The sequence below is a fragment of the Amborella trichopoda genome, chromosome 9 (genome assembly GCF_054954075.1).
Source record: "Amborella trichopoda isolate Santa Cruz 75 chromosome 9, AtrichopodaSantaCruz75HAP2 v2.0, whole genome shotgun sequence".
Classification (NCBI taxonomy): Eukaryota; Viridiplantae; Streptophyta; class Magnoliopsida; order Amborellales; family Amborellaceae; genus Amborella; species Amborella trichopoda.
Window position 1 is genome coordinate 32,006,723 of NC_142344.1, and position 20,514 is coordinate 32,027,236.

The 20,514-nt window shown below is 41.1% G+C and overlaps 1 protein-coding gene across 2 annotated transcripts in view; it reads right to left on the reverse strand.

Moving 5' to 3' along the window:
* LOC18426556 (polyribonucleotide nucleotidyltransferase) overlaps nucleotides 1-20,514 on the reverse strand; it is a 101,229-nt gene that overhangs the window by 7,615 nt on the left and 73,100 nt on the right. For both annotated transcript variants that reach the window (XM_088848040.1, XM_006833199.4), the window contains exons 10-14: nucleotides 20,223-20,348; nucleotides 11,738-11,868; nucleotides 11,251-11,470; nucleotides 11,063-11,146; nucleotides 10,272-10,354 (exon numbers count right to left, since the gene is read on the reverse strand). In XM_088848040.1, the coding sequence (XP_088704166.1) occupies nucleotides 10,272-10,354; nucleotides 11,063-11,146; nucleotides 11,251-11,470; nucleotides 11,738-11,868; nucleotides 20,223-20,348 (644 nt within the window). The remainder of the gene's footprint in view (nucleotides 1-10,271; nucleotides 10,355-11,062; nucleotides 11,147-11,250; nucleotides 11,471-11,737; nucleotides 11,869-20,222; nucleotides 20,349-20,514) is intronic.

Consider the following 20,514-nt stretch of genomic DNA (forward strand, 5'->3'; position numbering starts at 1 on the left):
GACCCTGACTAGAGGAACACCCTAAAACCTCTTGGTTCACAATGTGGTCCGAGAACCTCACCTTAGTCAAACTGGGTTATTTTGGCTTATCTGGATCCCAATACGCAAGGACATCGGCAGCCACCATGTTCCTGGTCACTCCCACTATGACTCTGAACTATGTTGGTCATTGCATATAAGGCCTTGAAAGGCCATATATCCAACAATCACGAAGTAATAAAAGTGGATGCCTAAACTCATATCATCGCAAGAAGTAGTTATCATAGGTCTTAGACAAGACAAACGCAGCCAATTCAAAGCCTGACTGGAGAAGTCAAGGGCTAGCACTTGGACTCCTACAAGGCACTAGTATGATCATTATGACAGTCAGATAGTGGCAAGCCCATGAATGGGGCACGTCCAACAAATCACTTGACCACTATAGAGGCAGGCTCAATAGTGAATTATTCAACTTAGCACTCATTCCATGTCTTTAAAAGCAATTTCTTAGTATGAACTTGCATCATGTATTTCAAAAAGTCCATGTTTTTTTTCTATTCAATAAGTAGGGTTCAAACCCTTAACCATCAAGTAGCAACATGTAACGAAGCCACAGGCATGAAGCCAACACAAGGCCTTTAAGTCATGAGTCAATCAACTATGCTTCAATTTAATGATGCCAAGAAAGATTATGATACATGGGTCTATGTACCTACACGCACCATATGATACCTTCTGATGTGGAGTAGAACATAAATGTGGATTAATTGCAAGTGGCACCCTTGCGAGTTGCTTTGATACCCTGCAAACATTAGAGGGGGGATCCACATCCTAAAGCCCGAGGTTGAGTTGTTTTACATCAGCAAAGGTAATAGAGTCATTATTTACATCAATAGAGGCAATCAGGTGCGAAGTGTTAGAGAGCTGTGAGAGGCAAGGGCTTGTAAGATAGGAGCAAGGAGAGAGGGCAGGTTGATAAACAAGCATTTGTGACCATAAAAAATGCTTTGGCTTCACATAAAGTACGTGAAATCATTCTAAACAATAAAAGGAACTCCCTTTGAAACTGACCTGTCTTCGAGAAAGACAGTTTAAGGTAACTTAGTGCACGGTGGTATGAGGACATCCATGTCAAAAACAGGCTCAGGGGTTCAATCCCAGCTCACCACTTTTAAGCTTTTGAAAGAAAGAAACAACATAAGGATCTTCTTGTTTAATACATGGAGCCAATTTGGATGCAGCAGGTAAGTCGCCACACCAAGCCACCTTGATGGGGATGGGGAAAAGGAAATATTTAGGGCACACTTTTGTTTTTGGGAAAATAATTGTCTAGAAAGTATTTTCCGAAAAAAGCACCTTTTTCGCATATGCATTTTCGAAGGAGGAGTTTTATTGTAGCTAATGGGAAACCCAACTCTCACAAAAACAATATAGCAACTAGGAAAAGTAGCTTAATGTTTGCGGCCTTTAATGGCCGTGAGAGCATGTAAATAAGAATTAATAGTGGATTATACACTTAAGTGAGAGTGTGTATGTTGGTGGACTGACCTAAGGTTAGGCAGTCCATGACCCTGGCCAAGGTCTAAAACTCTTACCCCTTGGCCTATGGTACTACCAAAGAGGGTTTGAAGAGGGTTATCCCTTGTTGAAGTTGGAGAGATGCCCAGGGATGTTTTTGTAGGCCAGGTGAGCATGGTCTCCTATGTGTAGTTGTAGGCTTGTGCAAACAAGGGCTAAATCATCAACAAACTTCCGCACACAATGTACAAATGACAACCACATTACTGAGAAGCAACTCTAAAAAGAGATACGTGTACATGTATATAGAGAGTCCCCCTTGCACTATAGTGATACATGTGTCTTGCTCTTAAGGGAGAACATGTAATCCACATTTCGAGACCATTGGTTCCACTATTTATTAGCTAGTTTTGACAAGCTAATCCTGAGGCCCTGCATGAAATTATAGGTTATGGGTCTCATTCGGTTGGTTTGAGAACATAGTTGAAGATCACAATTACTAAGACAGGTAGAGTGCCTTGACCCTCACTTATCTTGACCAATTAGAACTGATCCACTTCTAGATATCTTGTTTTCGATGTAAGACATATTTCTATGAATTTTTTAAAAAAATTCAAAATTTTAAAGTTAATTTCACAATTACTAAGACAGGTAGAGTTCCTTAAAAGGGTGCCTTAAAAGGGCATTTTGAAAATTCTAGAACTATAGAGGGGTGGAGCGTAAGACATTGGGGTCTTTGGATCCAGCCTGCATGCGTATCACACCTACATGGGGTGGGGCATGCAGCCCATAGGGTCCACACCTCACACATGGAGGTGTCACGCCTCTCTCCACTCTTCTCTATTCTTATATTTATTTTTTTGGAAAGTGTTTTGGGTGGGTAAGGAAATATTTTTTAAAAGATTATGTCCTTATTTTGTGGAGTTCAAGGTATTTTGTTTTCACTAAGAGCGTGTTTGATAACTGGAAGTTTCTGGAAGTGGGAGTTAAATGTCCCACTTCCATGTTTGATATTACTGCGTGGAAGTTGTAAAGTGGAAGAGCGACCTTCCATGCAGCTGTTTTTTTAGTGTTAAAATGGGTTCAGTTTTGGAAGACCTCTCTTCCATCAAAAATGATGGAAGAGGAGTCTTGCATAATTTGTGGGAGAGTCCCTTCCACTCCCAAAAAGTCCATGTATTAAACACGCCCTAAACCTTTTATCTTTTTGACTTCTGGCAAGTTTTGTGAAGGACAAAGGAAGTTCTATAAGATTATTTTAGATTGGTCTTATCCGAATTTGACTAGAAGTGGTTATGTATCAAAGATTCAAGCGATATAGGTTCTATAATTCCCCCCAAATCATGATGGTTCATTCATGAGATAGATGCCTCAAATTTATACCTCACATATTTCCTAAAATCCTAATGGCCATGATGAGTCACAATTTTGGATAGGCATACCTAGGGCGCTTCAGTCCTATATAAGGAGGGGAACCCCCCCTCATTCTCTACACTATTTTTCCAAGCCTCTCTCTCTCTCTCTCTCTCTCTCTCTCTCTCTCTCTCTCTCTTCATTCTCTGTCCTCCACATCCCTCTCTCTCTCTCTCTCTCTCTCTCTTCATTCTCTGTCCTCCACATCCCTCTCTCTCTCATCTCTCTAGCTTTCTTCTCTCTCTAGGTGGCACGCCAAGCCCATAAGAACATAGGGGTGGCACGCACCACCCTATAAGATTTGAGAGATAGGGGGCACAACAAGCTCTAGTCTAGGTTAAGGAGAGGTGCCACATAGTGGCATTCCCCAAAGGTTAAAAAAGGGCACCAGAAATCCTAATTGTGTTTATACTCTCAAAACCTTAGATTCGATAAGTATTGCCTTCGACGCTTACCAATTCAGAAAATTCAATAAGATCAATAGGATAAGAGTGCACCATCAGTTAGGAAATCGGTTGGGGGGGCGTACTAAGTCCTAAAGAGGTAACCCTAAGCAAATTCTAGCAAGTCTTCCCAGCTGTTTAGTTTTTATTTTTTCAGTCATCATTGCTTGTTTATTTGAATTTCCAGGAACATTCTTTTTAGTACTAAAATTAATAGTCAAAGCTTGTTTTTAATCTTGGATTGTGTTGATTATTTTGGGCAGTAAAAGGAAAGATCTTAGGTTGCATTTAGGGCTTTATTTCTTGTTTAAGGCAGTGTTATGTGCCACTTATAAGTAGAAGTTAGATTCATTAATAAAAAAAAATAGAGAAATTTTTTTATTTTACTCCCTTCAATTCCACATAGCACTTTCTCTCATTGGTATTGGTGTAGTTATATTTTACTGCCATAGTTTAGGAGTTGTCTTTTATTTTTTAGTCAAGAAAGAGGGCAGCTAAAAGTTTTATGCCTAAACTTATTATATCTGAAAAATTCAATGCGAAGAATTATGCAAGTTGGAAAAGGAAAATTGGCTTTGTCCTCTTCGAAGGAGTCAACTAAATGCTCACTGAGAATCCCCCACCCGCTCCAAGAAGGAATGTTTATGAAAGGCAGTCCATATGGGATGTGCTTATGTTCAGAGTACAAAAACACCATGGCTAAGCATCTCCTTCTTATGGCCATGGATGATATTAATGCCCTCAAGTACGAGCCTCTCAGGTCTACAAAAGATATCCATCAAAAACTCAAGGCTGATTATGCTACTCCTTCCCTCATTGGAAGAACCATGCCAATGAAGCAATACTCAGACCTAACAATGAAAGAGGGAGGAAAGCTGACCAAAAACATTCAAATTTTTAGAGCCCTGATCTGAGAACTCAAGACCGCCCAAATAAAGCCTGACATGCAAGTGTGCCACCAGCAGAATTTCATGATAAGCTCTTGGGAAGCCCTCATCTCAGCCCTCAATGCAAAAGAGAGCATGCAAGCGGGATGAGATAAATACCAAGCTCAAATCCGAAAAAAGAAAGAAGAATTGACTCATGATACTCCAGCTATTAATAAATCTCTGAACCTGGTAAATTTGAAACCTTGGTTCATTCAAGAAAAGACAAAGGCAAGGGCAAGAACAAGAATAAGGATAATGAGAATCAAAAGGGGTCTGACTGGCCTAAAAGAAGAGGGACTTGAAGAATACCCAATGCTATAACTCTAAGAAGTTTGGGCACATCGCAAAATACTGCGAAGCACCCAAAAATGTGATTTCCAAGGGCAATAGGGAGCATGCTTGGGTGGTTGTTGAGAACAAGCTAGTTTATACTAATGAAGGGTCATGGTGTTTTGACTCAAAGTCCACTGGCCATGTCTCTAACAGCGAGGATGGCTTCAGAAATTTCAACCATGTTGCCCCTCGGGATCAACACATCGTTGATTTTTTTTTATAGGAAAAGGTTAACTGTATAAATATAAATAGTAGTAAAATAGAAACCACAAAAGTGGCAAATAGGCATCTCACAGATAGGGCTGAGAATTTACCCGGTTTGAATCTGAAACCCAAAATTCGGATCCTATTCGAATCTGGGTATGGATCCAAGATTTGGATCCAAATTTCGGATCCAGATCTAATCCAAATTTCGGATCCAAATTTCTGATCCAAATCTAACCCGGATCCGAAATTTGAGTCCAAGAAACCCTAGCTCGAAGAGAGACTCACTCTCTAAACGGCCCCATTGCTTGCCCCTCCCACACCTCTCTATCTCTCTCTCTAGACGGACCCATAGCTTGTCCATCCTGCACCTCTGTGTGTGTGTGTAAACTGTAGTTTATTTTTGAGCTCTCTAAAACCCTGGAGGAAGAAGGATTGCCTACAAAACTTGTTTATCTTAGACTTTCCCGCAACACTTTAAGGAGTAAAAGTCCGTCATTGGTCAAAGAATCGGGTGTAGGGTGTACCATGTCCTGGTTGGGTAACTCCAGGTATCTTCTAGTAAGTCTTCCTATTAGTTTTTATTTATTTTTAGTTTTATTTTCTATTTTCCGCAAATTTTTAGGAAGTTTAAAGTTCCTGGATACTTTATATTTCTCTTGCCAGTAAAAATAAAGATCTTAGGTTGTATATGAGGCATCGTTTTAATTTTTCAGCAACATAATGTGGCCCATGTAAGTGGAATTCAGGTGTTTAGAGTAAAAGTAAAAAAAACACCAAAGTAGAATGGATTGTTAAGGTGGAGGTGCGGTTTGGTTACAGTCCTTTTATGAAAGGCTTTTTGAATTAGTTTTCTTTTTTAATGGATTGGAATATAAGTGTCGATCATGTCACCCTTGGGCATATGGCACTATTGAATAGGATTTTCAAAGCGTCATCCGCTGTTGAGATTGAAAAGATGCCCAGGGATGTTTTGTAAGCCAAGAGAGCTTTGTGCCTGTGAAAGCAATGATTAAATCCTCAACAAACTTATACACAGTATGTACACATGATAGCCACATTACTGGGAAGCAACCTTGGAAAAGCATACATGTACATGTGCATAAAGAGTGTCCCATGTTGATAGTGATGTGTGTGTATTTCTCTTAAGGAACTTGTAATCCACATTTTGTGGCCATGGTTCCACAATTTATTGCCCAGCTTTGACAATCCAATCATAGCCCCTCCATGAAATTGTAGGTCATATTTCTCGTTGGGTTGGTTTGGTAAGATAGTCGAGGATCACAAGTACTGGGTTAGGTGGAGAGCCTTAACAGTCACTTATCGCGAACCCTTGGTACCACTTCACTGATACTTATGTGAAATTCAGAAATTGTTTTCTAGAAATTTAAAATTAATTTCAGCAATAAAAACCCTTAGACGGCCTTTCGATCTAGCACGCGTGTGTGCCATACCCATATCGGTGGAACGTGAAGCCCATGGGGCCCACATCTCACACATGAAGGAGGCACGCCTCTCTCCACTTCTTTATTTCTTATTTCTATTTTTTAGAAAAGTATTTTGGTTGGTTAAGGAAATCGTTTTGAAAAGATTATCCTTATTTTGTGTGAGTTTAAATATTTTTTTCTAACTAAATATTGAACTTTTTTACTTCTTTGTGAGAGATAAGGGAAGTTCGAGAAGAGTACTTTAGATTAGTCTTATCCTAGTTTGACTAGAAGCGGATATGGGTCAAAAATTCAAGGGATACAATTTCTATGATGTATTTTGTATGAGTTTAAAATATTTTGTTCTAACTAAATCTTTAACTTTTTTACTTCTTTGTGAGAGATAAGGGAAGTTCGAGACGATTACTTTAGATTGGCCTTATCTTAGTTTGACTAGAAGTGGATATGGGTCAAAAATTCAAGGGATAAGATTTCTAAAATTCCTCTTTAAATTATGATGGGTGATTCATGGGATGGATGGCTCAGATTTAATCCTCTTTCACCTCACATATTTACTAAAATTATATTGGTTATAATGAGTCACAATTTGGATAAACAAACCTAAGGCCTTTGAGGCCTATATAAGGAGGGACATCCAAAAAAAAAAAGCTCTGCACACAATTTTTTGAACCTCACTCTCTCTCTCTCTCTCTCTCTCTCTCTCTCTTTTCATTTTCTCTCCACATCCACTCTCTCAGCTCTCTCTCCTCTCTCTCTCAAAAAAAAAAAAGGAAAAAAAAAAAAATAACCTCGAGTTAGTGAAGGTGCTCAAGAAAGCCGGAAATTGAGAAGAATGAACAAATCATCGTTCCATATCGAAGGAGGGAAGACAAGCCTCTTGCCATTTTCTACAAAAACATCTTTTGCTCTCACCATAGAGAGGAAAGAGTCCCAACCTCCCAAAGCAAAAGAGGTAGGGATTTTATCTTCCCCAAGTCTCAATCCTCTCTCCCATTTATTCAGATGAAACCTTTTTCCTGTTGTGTTCTCGCTCTATCTGCTTCAATTTCTCTCAGCAAACCCTAGTACCATATCTGAAACATTTTAACACCATCTCATTGTTCACTTTTTAAAAAAAATTTCTTGATTTTCTTATTTTGAATCTTAGTCCTTGTCCAAGAGAGAGTTCTGAATTTTCTCATAAGTTTATATTGTTACTGATTTTGATCCTACGACTACTAATTTTGATGGTGAATGACTTGATTCAGTTCCATGGATTTGTTTCTTTTCACTTTCATATTTTTTTATTATTTTGAACCCCTATTTATTTTTTTTATTTTTTTTGACGTTTTTGCTTGAATTGGTTATAGCCAGTACTTTCATTTAATTGCTCATCTTTATATTTCTTCATTGAGTCCATAAAATGATGCATATGGTCCAATACCTGAAGGAAAAGATGCTTTTATCTCTTGAATGTAATTGTATTTTACATCATTTACGCAATGAATTGATGATCATAGCATTTTAGCTCATCTTTTTTTAGAAACGATCTGATGAATTTTACTTCGTGAATGCCTTGAATATCATTTCCCTTTGTGATTTGCCGTGGTCTTTGGTTTTAATTGACAGGTTTTTCTTGTTGGGAATGCTGAACATTGGAAACGGAATTGTTGTATGACTGCAAACGTCATGAATTTGGTCCTATTCTCAATTTTTAAATTTTCACTTTTTTGTTGCGATTGTTTGGAATGATGAACCTATACAAGAAGCAGTAGTTCTGCATCAACACCTTCTAACTTCATTCAAAGCTTTTAGGAAGCTTGTGTCGAAAATGGTTATAAATCCTATTGTGGGCATTCAGTTCATGCAATATGGGCTACATTGATGACTTTTGCATCTTCTATTGGGTTTGCAGTTCGTTGAATTTTAAAGCAATTTGCTTTGTTTAGAATTTTGGTTTCTGCAAATGTGGATAAAATAAACAAATCCATATTGAATTTGATAAGGATCAGACCTGGAGCACCTAGTAACCACATGAAAATAGCAACCACTTCCAACTCAAGTGCATCTTCAATTTTTGGGATTGACACATTCAATAGAATATCATCCCAGCCTCTCTCTCTCAACTAAAATGCATGCAACTGGTGACTTTGATCAAATGCTCTTGGACAGTGGTTTGTTGTGATCAAGGCTGCAAAGAAATTATTCTCCTCTCCTTAAGCTCGTTTTATTGTGCAAAACAATGTTTTGCTCCAACGTCAAAATTGAGCAACTCATTACTTTAACTGCATTGCCAAATCTCTCACCTTCACAACCTGACTATATGTCAACAAGAACGTGAAGAGCCATTTTGGATCTATGTCTTCATGGAATGCCACTTTGTCTTGAAGCTAAAAGAGTGAAACAGAGTTTTGCACTGAGTGAATCTTCAGCACCTAATATTGTTTGAGATATTTTTTCTTCTTGTTTACCAAAGTTTTATATTGATTTACTTATAAAGCATTGGCAAAGAAATAGAAATGAAAAAAAAAAAAGGAATGGAAAAGGCCATGCATCATTTGTAATTTTGTGTCACATATGAATTTTATTAAGAATTATGTATAATTTTTCTTCATTTATGGAAGAAGGTATTAATTTACACCAATTTGTTAGAACGATTTAAGTATTTTTATTGTCTGGATTGATCATTCTTTTCTGCGCATTATCTTTGGCAAAAAATATAATGCATTTATGCATCACAATATATCCCAGTTATCTTTAGACCACCCAATTCCTATTTTTACCCAATTCCTATTTTAATGTGATGATGGCGCAAAGTTCACTCTTTCATTGAGGGTTACTAAACCCAGTCCTTATAGGAGTCTTCACTCTGATGATTTAATAGGGGACAGGTAGGGAGAGAGAGAGAGAGAGAGGAGAGAGAGAGAGAGAGAGATTTAAATAAATGCGCAATCGACTGCTATTTAGCAAAGATAGAGAAAGATTTAAATAAATGCTCATTTGAGTGTAAATGTTCATCAGGCAAGGAAGACAGCAATAGAGAGAGATTTACAGAGAGAATACCTGTTAAGAATAAATTAAGAAAGAGAGTGACCACTAAGACTAAATCAAGAACCTATAATCTGGAATGTTCATTTTGTGAGTCCTACTATGGATGGTTTAAAAAAATTCACCTCCATTGAACAGATATCAACATCTAATCAGTGAAATTTTTAAGGAACGGTAAAAAATAGGTTGCTTTCCAGATACCAGCAAAAGCAGTTACACAAACAGGTTACCAATCAAAAGACTTATGATTTCCCAAGGAATTCCAGACAAGTTACCAAACATGGGAAAAAACAAGGACTGAGAAAGCAGTTTCCTATTAATCTATGCTCCCAGGAAACTCAATTCAGGACAAAACGTTTCCTAAAAACAAATAAACCCCCAGCATCTCGCCCCAATCCCAATATGTTGGGGCTTAATTATAGGCAGAGCTGATTTGCTCTAGCACTCAGCCCCACAGCAAATCCCAAGCGTGTGATCTGCATGTATAAAGCTACCGAATCGGTGTCTTGTACACCATCCATAAAGGCTTCATTTACAAAGGCACATAATTGACAAGACAAAAGTTGCAGGACATTCTGTAAAGTAGAAAAAGTACCTTCAATCATATTTGGTGAGTTATTATTGAATGGCAACTTCTAACTTCAATATTGCACAACAAGAACAGTCAAAGCTCTTCGTGTGGTTGCTTATCTATTGGTTTATACAATTTTCATTTGTTATTTTAGTTTTTTTACTCAGTGGTGTTCAGTTAATGCACAGTAGCTCACACTCCAGTAAAATTCACCATCCATGTCATGCTCATGGAATTAAAAATGCATAAGCATACAATTTAGTAGAACAGATACCATCTTCATGGGAAGAAGAATGCTAACTACATGTTTCAATAAATCATAAAAATTAGAAAATAGTTCTATTGAAAACTTCCAAAATTAAAACTTAAAAAGAAATGGATAAACAAATGAGGTTGAATTAAATACCTTTTCCTGTGTCTTTTCCAAAGTCACTTGATTCTTCGCCAATATGGTAATTCCTCCATCAGTATTGACAGCGATCCGAGCACCTATATTAGCATCATCAAATGATACCACTCATTGATCAGAATGCCATGAAATTCTTAATGCCATGAAATTCTTACTCAAGAACAACAAATGCTATACATTAAAAGAAGTTATATAGTTATCAACAAAAGCAAGCACCTCACAACCAATCTATGCACGGTTTAAAAAAACCATTGGAATACTGATCCAAATACTAGCAATCTAATAAAAACACCTATATTTCACAAAGACAGAAATATCCTACGTAAAACAAGTTTCACACGAAAGCAACATAAATCCAAAAAGTTGCATTCAGAAAGTTAGCCTGAGCTGAATTCTCATACGTGAGACATACTAACTAGTAGGGGTCAAAACTTAAAAGTCTGAAAGTAGAAAAGTGGGAATGCTTCAGCCCAGTCAAACGCAACTTGCTCAGGAATTGAAAAATGGCACCAACTTTTGCAAGTCAGTAAGCATTTCTAAATCTCCAATTCTTGGGGAGAACCTGAAACTCCAAATAGTGATCTTCGGACCTATAAAAGCACACTGGATGAAGAGTTTGGCAGGGCTGAAGTTCATTTTATCCTTTCACCCACTGAACAACCACTTAATAAATAACTACCTCGTATGTTCAAAAGAAGCAACCCAGAAAAGGGAACCCTCCAAAAGAGCCAATCCAAACCTAATATAGTATAGAAACAGCATAAAAATAAAAAGGCGTTAATAAAAACCTGTTTCCTGCTCAATCTTTTTGAGTTGTGAACCTTGAGGACCAATCAATCGCCAAAGGGATTCCCGACTGAACTTCATAGTAACTGCAGTAGATTACAAGTTTGTTCCTTATTAGTAAGCAAGGACAAAGAGTATAGAACCTCTAACTGAAACATGATACAAATCATGAAGCCACCGATGATCGAACCTAAGCATGGACAATTTCCAGCTGAACGGTCACGTGGTTCGCTAGTCACCCTCTCCATGTGATTAATGATGTGGGTCCGAGCTTTAAGAGCAGGGTCTAAGCTTTCGCAGATGATATTTAAAGGGATTCCAGCAGGTTTTATGTCCAACTGTATAGCAGTCACACCTTTTCTTGTACCAGCAATTTTGAAGTCCATGTCACCCAGATGATCTTCTAGACCCTGTCATAATGCACCATTGAAAAGAAGCTGTTTCCATTTTCCAGAAAAGGCTAAATGATAAGAAGATATTTAGGCAACAATAACATCACAGGGCTGGGGTTGTGGGGGTAGCACCCCCTATACCTTAGTCGCACATCATGCTCTCCAATCCCACTTACAGCTTTGAAAACCTAACTATTTTGGAAAAAACAGGGTAGGGGGCCTGTATTCCCCACTGAATTTCCCTAAAAAAAAAAAAATTCAGATTTCATAGTTTATATTGCATACCAAAATATCAGTCAATATACGGTAATCCTTTATAGTTCCAGTAGACGAATCCACCTCACTAATAAGCCCCACAGAAACTCCTGCAACATGCTCCCTGAGTGGGACACCAGCATCCATCAAAGCTAGGCTGCCTGAAAATTTCAAGGACATGCAAGTCAGCAAAATGATATGCAGACTAAACTTATGACAAAGAAGTCACCAAGCACTCATGAAGAAATGATTGCTGAATCAGATAAAGCATATCAATGTCTGCTAATGATAATTGATGTTTTCGGAAACACTGAACATATTGGTCAAGAATTCAATTCATAGAACTGGGTAAACCAGACTAAATAGAGTAGCTCCTTTTGTCCTAAAAAGTTACTAAACAATTACTTAAGCACAGTAGTCAATTGCTCATCATTTTCAAGTAAGATGTAATCAAGTCAGCAAAATGATATGCATGCCAATCTTATGACAACGAAGTCACCAAGCAATCATGACGAAATGATTGCTGAATCAGATAAAGCAAATCAATGTCTACTAATGATCATTGATGTTTTCGGAAACACTAAACAGATTGGTCCAGAATTCAAATCATAGACCCGGGTAAACCAGACTAAATAGAGTAGCTCCATTTATCCTAGAAAGTTACCAAACGATGATTTAACCACGGTAGTCAATTCCTCATCATTTTCAAGTAAGTGTAATCAAATAAGATGGAATAAAATACACAATGTAAAACTAGAGCTAAAACATTTTGAATGAGGGCACAAGTGCAAGTTATTTCTTTTCCCGATAAGTAACAATTGCAGTGTTGTGAAACTAAATAATGTACTAGAGCGAAACAGATTAATACAGTAATGGAGATGGAGAGCTCGAAGGTTACAAGGGTCTCAAATTTTCCATTTTTTTTTTTTTTTTTGTTTCTTATTGTTTATTTATTCAATACATGGCATACTGGTAGGCCAAAGCAGGAGGTCTACAAGGCACAAGCATTCATCCACACAGCCAATATTACCCTTAAATGAAACCTATAGTAGTCAATTTCTGTGATAGTAAGTTTGTAGCAAGGGCCGCAGCCAGGAACCAAGAACTATATATTTCTGCCGAGAAATCACAATGCACTCAAACAGAAAACCTAATCTACACAAATGTAACAAGAATCAAATCTTCCATATCATTCCAAAATTCTAATATAATAATAAATTATTATCATCATCCGAGCGTCATCCCAACTATTTGAGGTCTGCTACATAAATCATATTTCATCATTCTGCTCTATCCAGGGTCATAACGCCAGTCAAACCATAAATCCCTAGATCTCTTCTCACTTTGGGCCTTCCCGCTGCCCTTTCAAAGCTTTCCTCTTAGAACCAAATCATCCCTCCAAACCGGTGTTGCTCTAGGCCAACACAGTGCATGGCCAAACCATCTAAGTCTACTTTCTCTCATCTTATCGCCTATTAGAGCTACCCCTATGTTCCCTCGGATGTATTCATTCAGACTACCATCCTTTCTTGTAATGCACTCCATCTCAACATCCTCATCTCAGTTACACTCATTCTATGGATATCTTATTTTTAGATCGCCAAACATTTTGTCTTATAAAGCATAGTTGGTCTTACAACCATCTTATAGAACTTCCCCTTCAATTTCATAGAATCTCCCAAAATTCTAATATAACAATCATTGAAGGCAAATCTTGGACTTTAATTTCAATTTCAGAAATTAACTTGAGCATGTAGAAACCATTACAAACAATACATTGTAATGTATATTTCTTTTTGTTGAGAAAGTTAACTTTGTATAACTATGAAGGGATAGATTACAGAGATAAGATGATCCGAGAGCACCCTCATGGTGTGTCTCTCGGTAAAAAATGCGTCAACCAGCCATGTACAAAAAATGGCGCCCGATTACAAAGATTTACAAGAAGTTCTCAAAAAATAAACCAAGGCTGATAGATTTGCCCGAATACAAAAAAGTCTATGTTGTGTGCCTGTGGTCCAGAAAAAAAAAAGAGTAGGACCGGGCATGTTCTTCTACTTGGATTCTAGCTCCGTCTTTCGCGATGAGATCTGCGAGCTTGTTGGATGTCCTCCAGATATGCTTTCAAGAGATGTCCATATCCCTGCAAATGTAAGCAATTTCATCAAAAATTGTGGCTAGGTACCATGGTGGTGGTGTCGTCCCAATTGCCCAAGAGAGAATATTTTGTGAGTCTCCTTCCACTAACAGGTGTGGACCCCAGGAACGGTTGAAGCCTTTCGGACCTAGTAGTAAGGCCATGGCTTTTGCGTAATGAGAATCATTATGGCCAAGATGCTCAGAGTAGGTAAAGAGGATTTGCGATGGTGGTCTCTAAAGACGCCCCAAGCTCCTGCCAGGCCAAGGTTCCCAAGGGAACAACCATCAAAATTGAGCTTGATGGTCCTTCTGGTGGTGGCAGCCACTTGTTAGGGTTTTTAGCCTTCGCGGTTGATGGTGGATGATGCTTTTCCATTGGCTGAGGAAGAAGTTCCCTGATATGCCCAAGAACACTTTGTGGTTTAAGGCCCAGAAGGTTGCCAAAGAAGTAGCCTTGTGGAAGAGTGCTGATATGTGGAGTTTGTGACCTTGAAAAATTCTGGTATTTCTTTCTACCCAGATTACCCATATGGACGCGGCTATGGTAGCCTTCCATAGGGTTCTTCCAGCCGTCGGCCAATGTGACGCAAGATCGTATGAAATCAGGGCCTTGACCGTTGGGGACATGGCCCATTCGATACCAAAGAGTTAAAACACTTGGCTCCAAAGTTCGTGAGTGAAATTGCAGAGAATAAAAAGGTGGGGATTGGATTCCTCCTCACATTGGCACAGGGCACATCTATTGGGGATTAAGATCCCTCCCTTTTGGAGTTGGTCCACTGTGAGTGCCCTTTGAGAACAAGCAATCCAATTGAAAGCGGCGATGGTGGACCAGACTTTCGACAGTACAAAGGTGGGATTTAGGGGAAAGGTAGGGGGTTGGGTAAGGCTCTTATAAAAGAAGGCTACCGTGAAGAAACCTGAAGGGGCTGAAGTCCAAACCATGGCATCTCTCCCATGTGTCGAAATGAAGATCAAGTGTAAGACTGTTGAGCGACTGGAAGTGGTTGGTTTCCTCTTAAGATAGGTCTCTTCTGAATGACGTGTTCCATACTCTTCGGCCTCCGAACAATACCATTTCCTCAACAATGGTAGAATCTTTGTTTGAGGTGAGTGTGTAGAGGGCTGGAAAGACTTCACAAGGTGGGGTGTGTCCCAACCATAGATCTGACCAGAAGCGCACTCTAGTACCTTCTCTTGGATGAAATCTGATGTACCTTTTGAATTGTGAGAGGAAGGAGGCAAAAGATTTCCATGCTCCTGAGGCTCTATGAAGCTGTCTCCTTTCTGGCACCCAGGCTCCTTCCGGGATCCTATATTTTCTACGTAAGACCTGAACCCAAAGAGAGTCTGGCTGAGTGGTTAGACACCACCACCATTCCCTAGGAGTGACAAATTGTGTTTTCTAAGGACCCGAATCCCTAGTCCTCCTTGGTGTTTGGGTAGGCAAATCTTATCCCACGATACTAGGTGAAATTTGATCTTTTCTACCAGCCCTGACCAGAGGAAGTTTCTTATGAGCTGATCCAAGCGATTGGCCACCAAAGATGGCATGTGGAATAGGGACATGAGATAAACCGGAGAATTTGCCAGGGTGGCTTTGATTAGGGTGGCTCTACCTGCCAAAGAGAGGTATCTACCTTTCCAACCTGCTAAACGCTTATCAACCCTGTCCATTACATGAGACCATTGTCTCTTTTTTGGCTTCCCCAATCTCAGTGGAAGACCTAGGTAGGTTGTGGGGAGATCCTCCAGTTTGCACTCCCAATTAAGAATGATCGCTCTTATTTCTGCATTCATTTGAGCAACTCCCAAAATTTTAGATTTTCCATGTTAACTTTGAACCCTGTCGCTACTTGGAATCATTTAAGAAAAAGCTTGAGGGTGTCAACTTCTCTAGGAGAGGTATCAAGGAACACCATGGTGTCATCTGCATATTGCAGGTGAGACACTGTTGGGCCATGGGGCTGCTCTTGAAGTCGGAGAGGATGCCTACCTGGTAAAGGCAGGAAATCGAACAGCTGAAGACTTCCGTTGTGATAGCGAACAAAAAGGGGGAGAGAGGGTCCCCTTGGGGAAGTCCCCTCGAGGAAGGAAAAAAGTCTTTTGGGGTTCCGTTGATGAGGATTGAGAAGTGAGGATGAGAGTAGCAACCTTTCATCCACTTCCTCCAACGGTTCAAGAAGCCCATTCTTTCCATTGACTCCTCCAGAATCGACTAGTCAATGTGATCGTATGCTTTCTCCCAGTCAATTTTGAAGATTAGACCTGGTTTCTTATATAAGTGCCTCGAGTGGATGCATTCGGGAGCCACTAAGGCCCCATCTAGAATCTGCCTATCTTTGATGAAGGCAATCTGAGATGATGAGATGATTAAAGGGAGGACTTGTTGTAGCCTTGAGGCCAGGACTTTGGCGAAAATTTTGTAAGAAGAGTTAAGTAGGATGAGCGGGCAGAAATCCTTGATTTCCTCTTCCCCTTCGACTTTGGGGACAAGGGCTATGTAGGTGGCATTGATGGCTTTATGAAGAGTTCCCCGGTGGAAGAATTCCTCAAAAACCTAGTGAAATCAAGACGGAAAGTATCCCAGAATACTTTAAAGGGTGCTATCGGAATCCATCTGGTCTGGGGGCTTTATCTTTGGCTAGGGCATCGATAGCGTGTATAATTTCTACTTCAGTGAAAGGTTGCTCTAGCCAAACAGCCCGGTCTTCTGGGAGGGTTAAGAAATCAAGGGTCATCATTCTTGGTCTTGGGCCAGAAGGAGCTGCATAGAGAGTCTGAAAGGACTCTAGGATTGCCAGCTCGATGTCTTCTGGTTGAACCAGGTAGCGACGGTTAGATTTGATCATCGAGATAGTATTGTCTCGTCTACTACAATTAGCTATCCGATGGAAGAAGGTTGTATTAAGGTCACCTGCTTTCGACCAATTTACTCTTGATCTCTAGAACCAGTAAAGTTCTTCTTTTTTGAGGGTTGAGAGGTATTCCAATTTAGTTTTGGTTCTAAGATCCAGCTCTGTGGCATTTCAAAGATCTGGATTCCTCGAGATGGTCAAGGTCTTTGATGGTTTTCAAAAGGGAAGATTTGATTTGAGTGTAGTTGCCGGGGACGAAGCTACTCCAGGTTTTGAGGGAGGTTTTGAGGAGATGGATTTTGGTCTGGAGTCTATAGCTTTCTCTACTCGTGACCTAAGAGGTGAAGGAGTTCCACAGGGTAAAGAGGACTCCTCTTGAAGCCAAGCTAATTCAAATCTGAAGGGTTTAGGGACTCTCCTTACTGCGAGGGTATCTAGAAGGATGGGGCAGTGGTCAGAGGTGGGTTTGGGTAAAGCCAAAGCATGAGATCTCGAAAAGTGTTCCTCCCAAAACAAGGATAGGAGGAATCTATCTAATTTAGAGAGGGAAGGTTTGGGAGCATGGTTGGACCACGTGTAACGACTGCCTTGAAGTGGGATGTCTAGGAGTTCATTTCGACTAATAAAGTCAGAGAAGTCCCTCATGTCCTGAGAGATTGTGGTCGAGGAGTTCCTCTCATGGGACCATCTGGTGACGTTAAAATCTCCTCTCATGCACCAAATTGGGTGGGGCAGGGATGCTACATGGTCCAATTCTGACCAAAGCCTGTGTCAGAGAGAGGCTGAATTGGGGCTGTAGATGGCCGTCAATTTCTAAGGGAAGCCGTCTGATGTACTTGAAAGGAGTATAGTGACGGAAAACTCTTATATATGGAAGGACTTAAGGGTGTGATCTGAAGGATGCCCCCTGATGCCCCATTCGCCGGCAGAGAGACCCACTAGAAGGGTGTTCTGCCCCACACCTGGCGTATGAGCTGGAAAGTGGGCTCTGGTTGTTTAGTTTCTATGAGAGCAAGAATCGCAAGGTGTTTTGAGGTAAAATCCTTGACAGCATCGCTTTTGGACGACTGTCCAGAACCTCTTACATTCCACGTAAGAATCTTCATAAGTAGAGGAGGAGGCCAATCTAGAAGACCTCCTCGGACGAGCGGTGGAAGAAGAGGGCGGGAGGCGGCTTGCAGACTGTCCCTCTTAGGAATTGGAGGAGAACAAGTTTAGTAGTTCTCTGTCCTTTGAATCACACCTTCAGTCGACTCTAGCGTCTGCGAGTAGAAACATGTGAGCCGGTCCTTCGGGGCCATCATGTCAAAACCCCATAATCCTATACATTTCTTTCATTTTGTCCTCCTCCCTGTTTATCCCATCCTCGTTGATCTCATCGATGTTGTCAAGGGCCGAAGAGGGAGAGATGGGTTCTCTTGGTGACTCGATCGACGCTACTTCAGGGTCAGCTAAAAGCGAGGTTGGGTTGATGGGGTAGAGATCTAAGGGCAGAGTAGGGAGAGGCTCTAGGAAGGCCGGGGCAGGCAGGGGGAGAAATGCAAAGCTAGGAGTAACCAAAGAGGAGGTGGAGGGGGAAGGGAGCGGTGCAATAGGAGGCAGTTCTGAGGGCGTAGGAGGGCAAGAGGTGAGCAGCCCCTGGGTCTGAATCGAAGGAGAAGAGGGCGGGGCGTAGGGGGGAGAGAAGAGGGGAGGAGGGTAGGGGAGGAGGGGTAGCTAGGGGAGGGGGTTCCATAAGAGAAAGAGGGGAGGAAGGTGAGAAAATGGTGGGCCTGGACAGAGGTAAAAAGGGGGTAATTCAACAGAGAGTGGGAAGGCAAGGCAAAATGCAGGGTGCAAACCCTACAGATATGGACCAAGTGGGGAGTATAAGAGAGGTGAGGGGCTAGCAAGGAGGAGATTAAAGCTAGGTCTGGGGGAGAGTGGTCCATGGAGTGAGTTGCTACAATGCCATAGGGGAGCAAGTGCCTGCCCATTTTTCCGTTTTGAGTTGGGCCATCCGACTGCTTGTGCGTCAGAGCTGGTTCCAAGAGTTCTTCTAAGTTGAGGGGGAGGAAAGTCAAGGAGAAAGGGGGGGGAGGGGAGCTAGTAAAGGACAAGGGTAGCAAGGCCAATAGAGAAAGGTTTAAAGAGGTGGAAAAGGAAGAGGGAAATGGGGCCAGAGGAAACGGTTCCAGGTTAGGGTTCGCCGAGGGTGGGGAGGTAGCAGAGAGGGCTTCGAGGTTTCTAGGGGTAAGGGAGAGAGTCTGAAGAATGGTAGCCTGGGGGTGACAGGGGGGAACGAAGGTGGAGAGCCGGGCAAGGTCAACAAAGGCTGAGGGTGAGGGTGAGGGAGAGGGAGGCATGGCCAGGTAACACCATCATGGGGAGAGAGACATGGGGGTGACTCTTCGAGAGGCGACACGTGGGAAGGCGTAGGTAGAGGGGGCGATTGATTCTAGAGGAAATGCAGCAAGGAGACGAAGGGGTTGGGCGGGAAAGGGTTTGAAGAAAAGGACGGAATGGGCGATGGGGACAGGTGTGCCAGAATGGGCGGCTGGGGCGACAGGTGGTCTAGGAGGGGCGGCGAAGGCGATTAGGTGTGTCAGGAGGGTCGGCTGAGGAAGACACGTGGCGGGCTAAACTGAAAGGGGGTATGGAGAGATTAAAGTGAAGGGCTCGGATGTCGAGGATGTGAGCGGGAAAGTGGGAAGGTTCGAGAAAGACGGGTCGGGTCACTCATGTTCATCTAGCGATAAAGATGAGGGAGAAGAGTCCGCCATAACTTCCTTCCCGAGTCGGCGAGGGTGGGAAGGGGAAACGGCAAGGGATGGCAGCGATGGGCCGGTGTGATCGCCACCTTCGGGGTTCGAGCCAATCAAGAGCAACAGGGTCGTAGGCTGCTTTGCCAGCACGGTGGCCCACCCCCTTTACTCGGACTGATTGAGGGAGTTGACACATGGGCACCAACTGGCAGCCCGTTGTGGGAGGGGGTTGGTGTCCCTGGTGGGGGCGGGGGGTCGCCGGCGGCGCCTATTGCAGTTGCACCCTTTCTTCGACACTGTGATCGAAGGTTGAGGGGCAATTTCCGATGAAGTATATTGATACATGCCAAATCAAATATACATTTAAATATCTATGCATTAATGTATCATATTATTATGATTGTGCAGTGGCTAAATTAGATGAAATGTGACCTATCAAAGAAAGGATGAGAAGTGGATCGGATCTGCAATGAAATTAAAAACAAATATCGATTACAACTTATCTTATTTTTTGTTTGTTGTTAATTATGTTATTGAAAATAAAAGAATCGCCAAGTCGACTCTCCCCGGTCGTCAATTGATTTTGTATCAATGTTACATCTTGAACTAGATTCTTTGCCCAATGATATAGAGAAAATGTTGATTGGAAAATCAACTAATAGAAAAATGATAGAATACAAGCAGTACAAATCAATAGGTGTCAACAACATCATAGCCAATGGAACCGGTAATCATAAGTAAACCAGTAATCATAAGTAGTTGGCTTAAGCCTACCTCCACAAACTGTGGCCATCGACGTTGATCCATCAGAAGCCATGACTTCAGAATTGATGCGTACACTGTATGGGAAATTATCCTCAGGAGGTAATAATGCAAGCAAAGCTTTCTCTGCTAGCGTGCCTTAAAAAAACGAAAGAACGTCATAAATATGGCAAGGGTATCATGCAGAAAATACAAAGACAGTGATTTCTAACATGTCCAATTGCATATTAAACAGCCTGGCTTGAATAATATGCTGAAAGCATGAACCCAAAGTGAAATGAGTAGTAGGTAAAAACTACAAGAA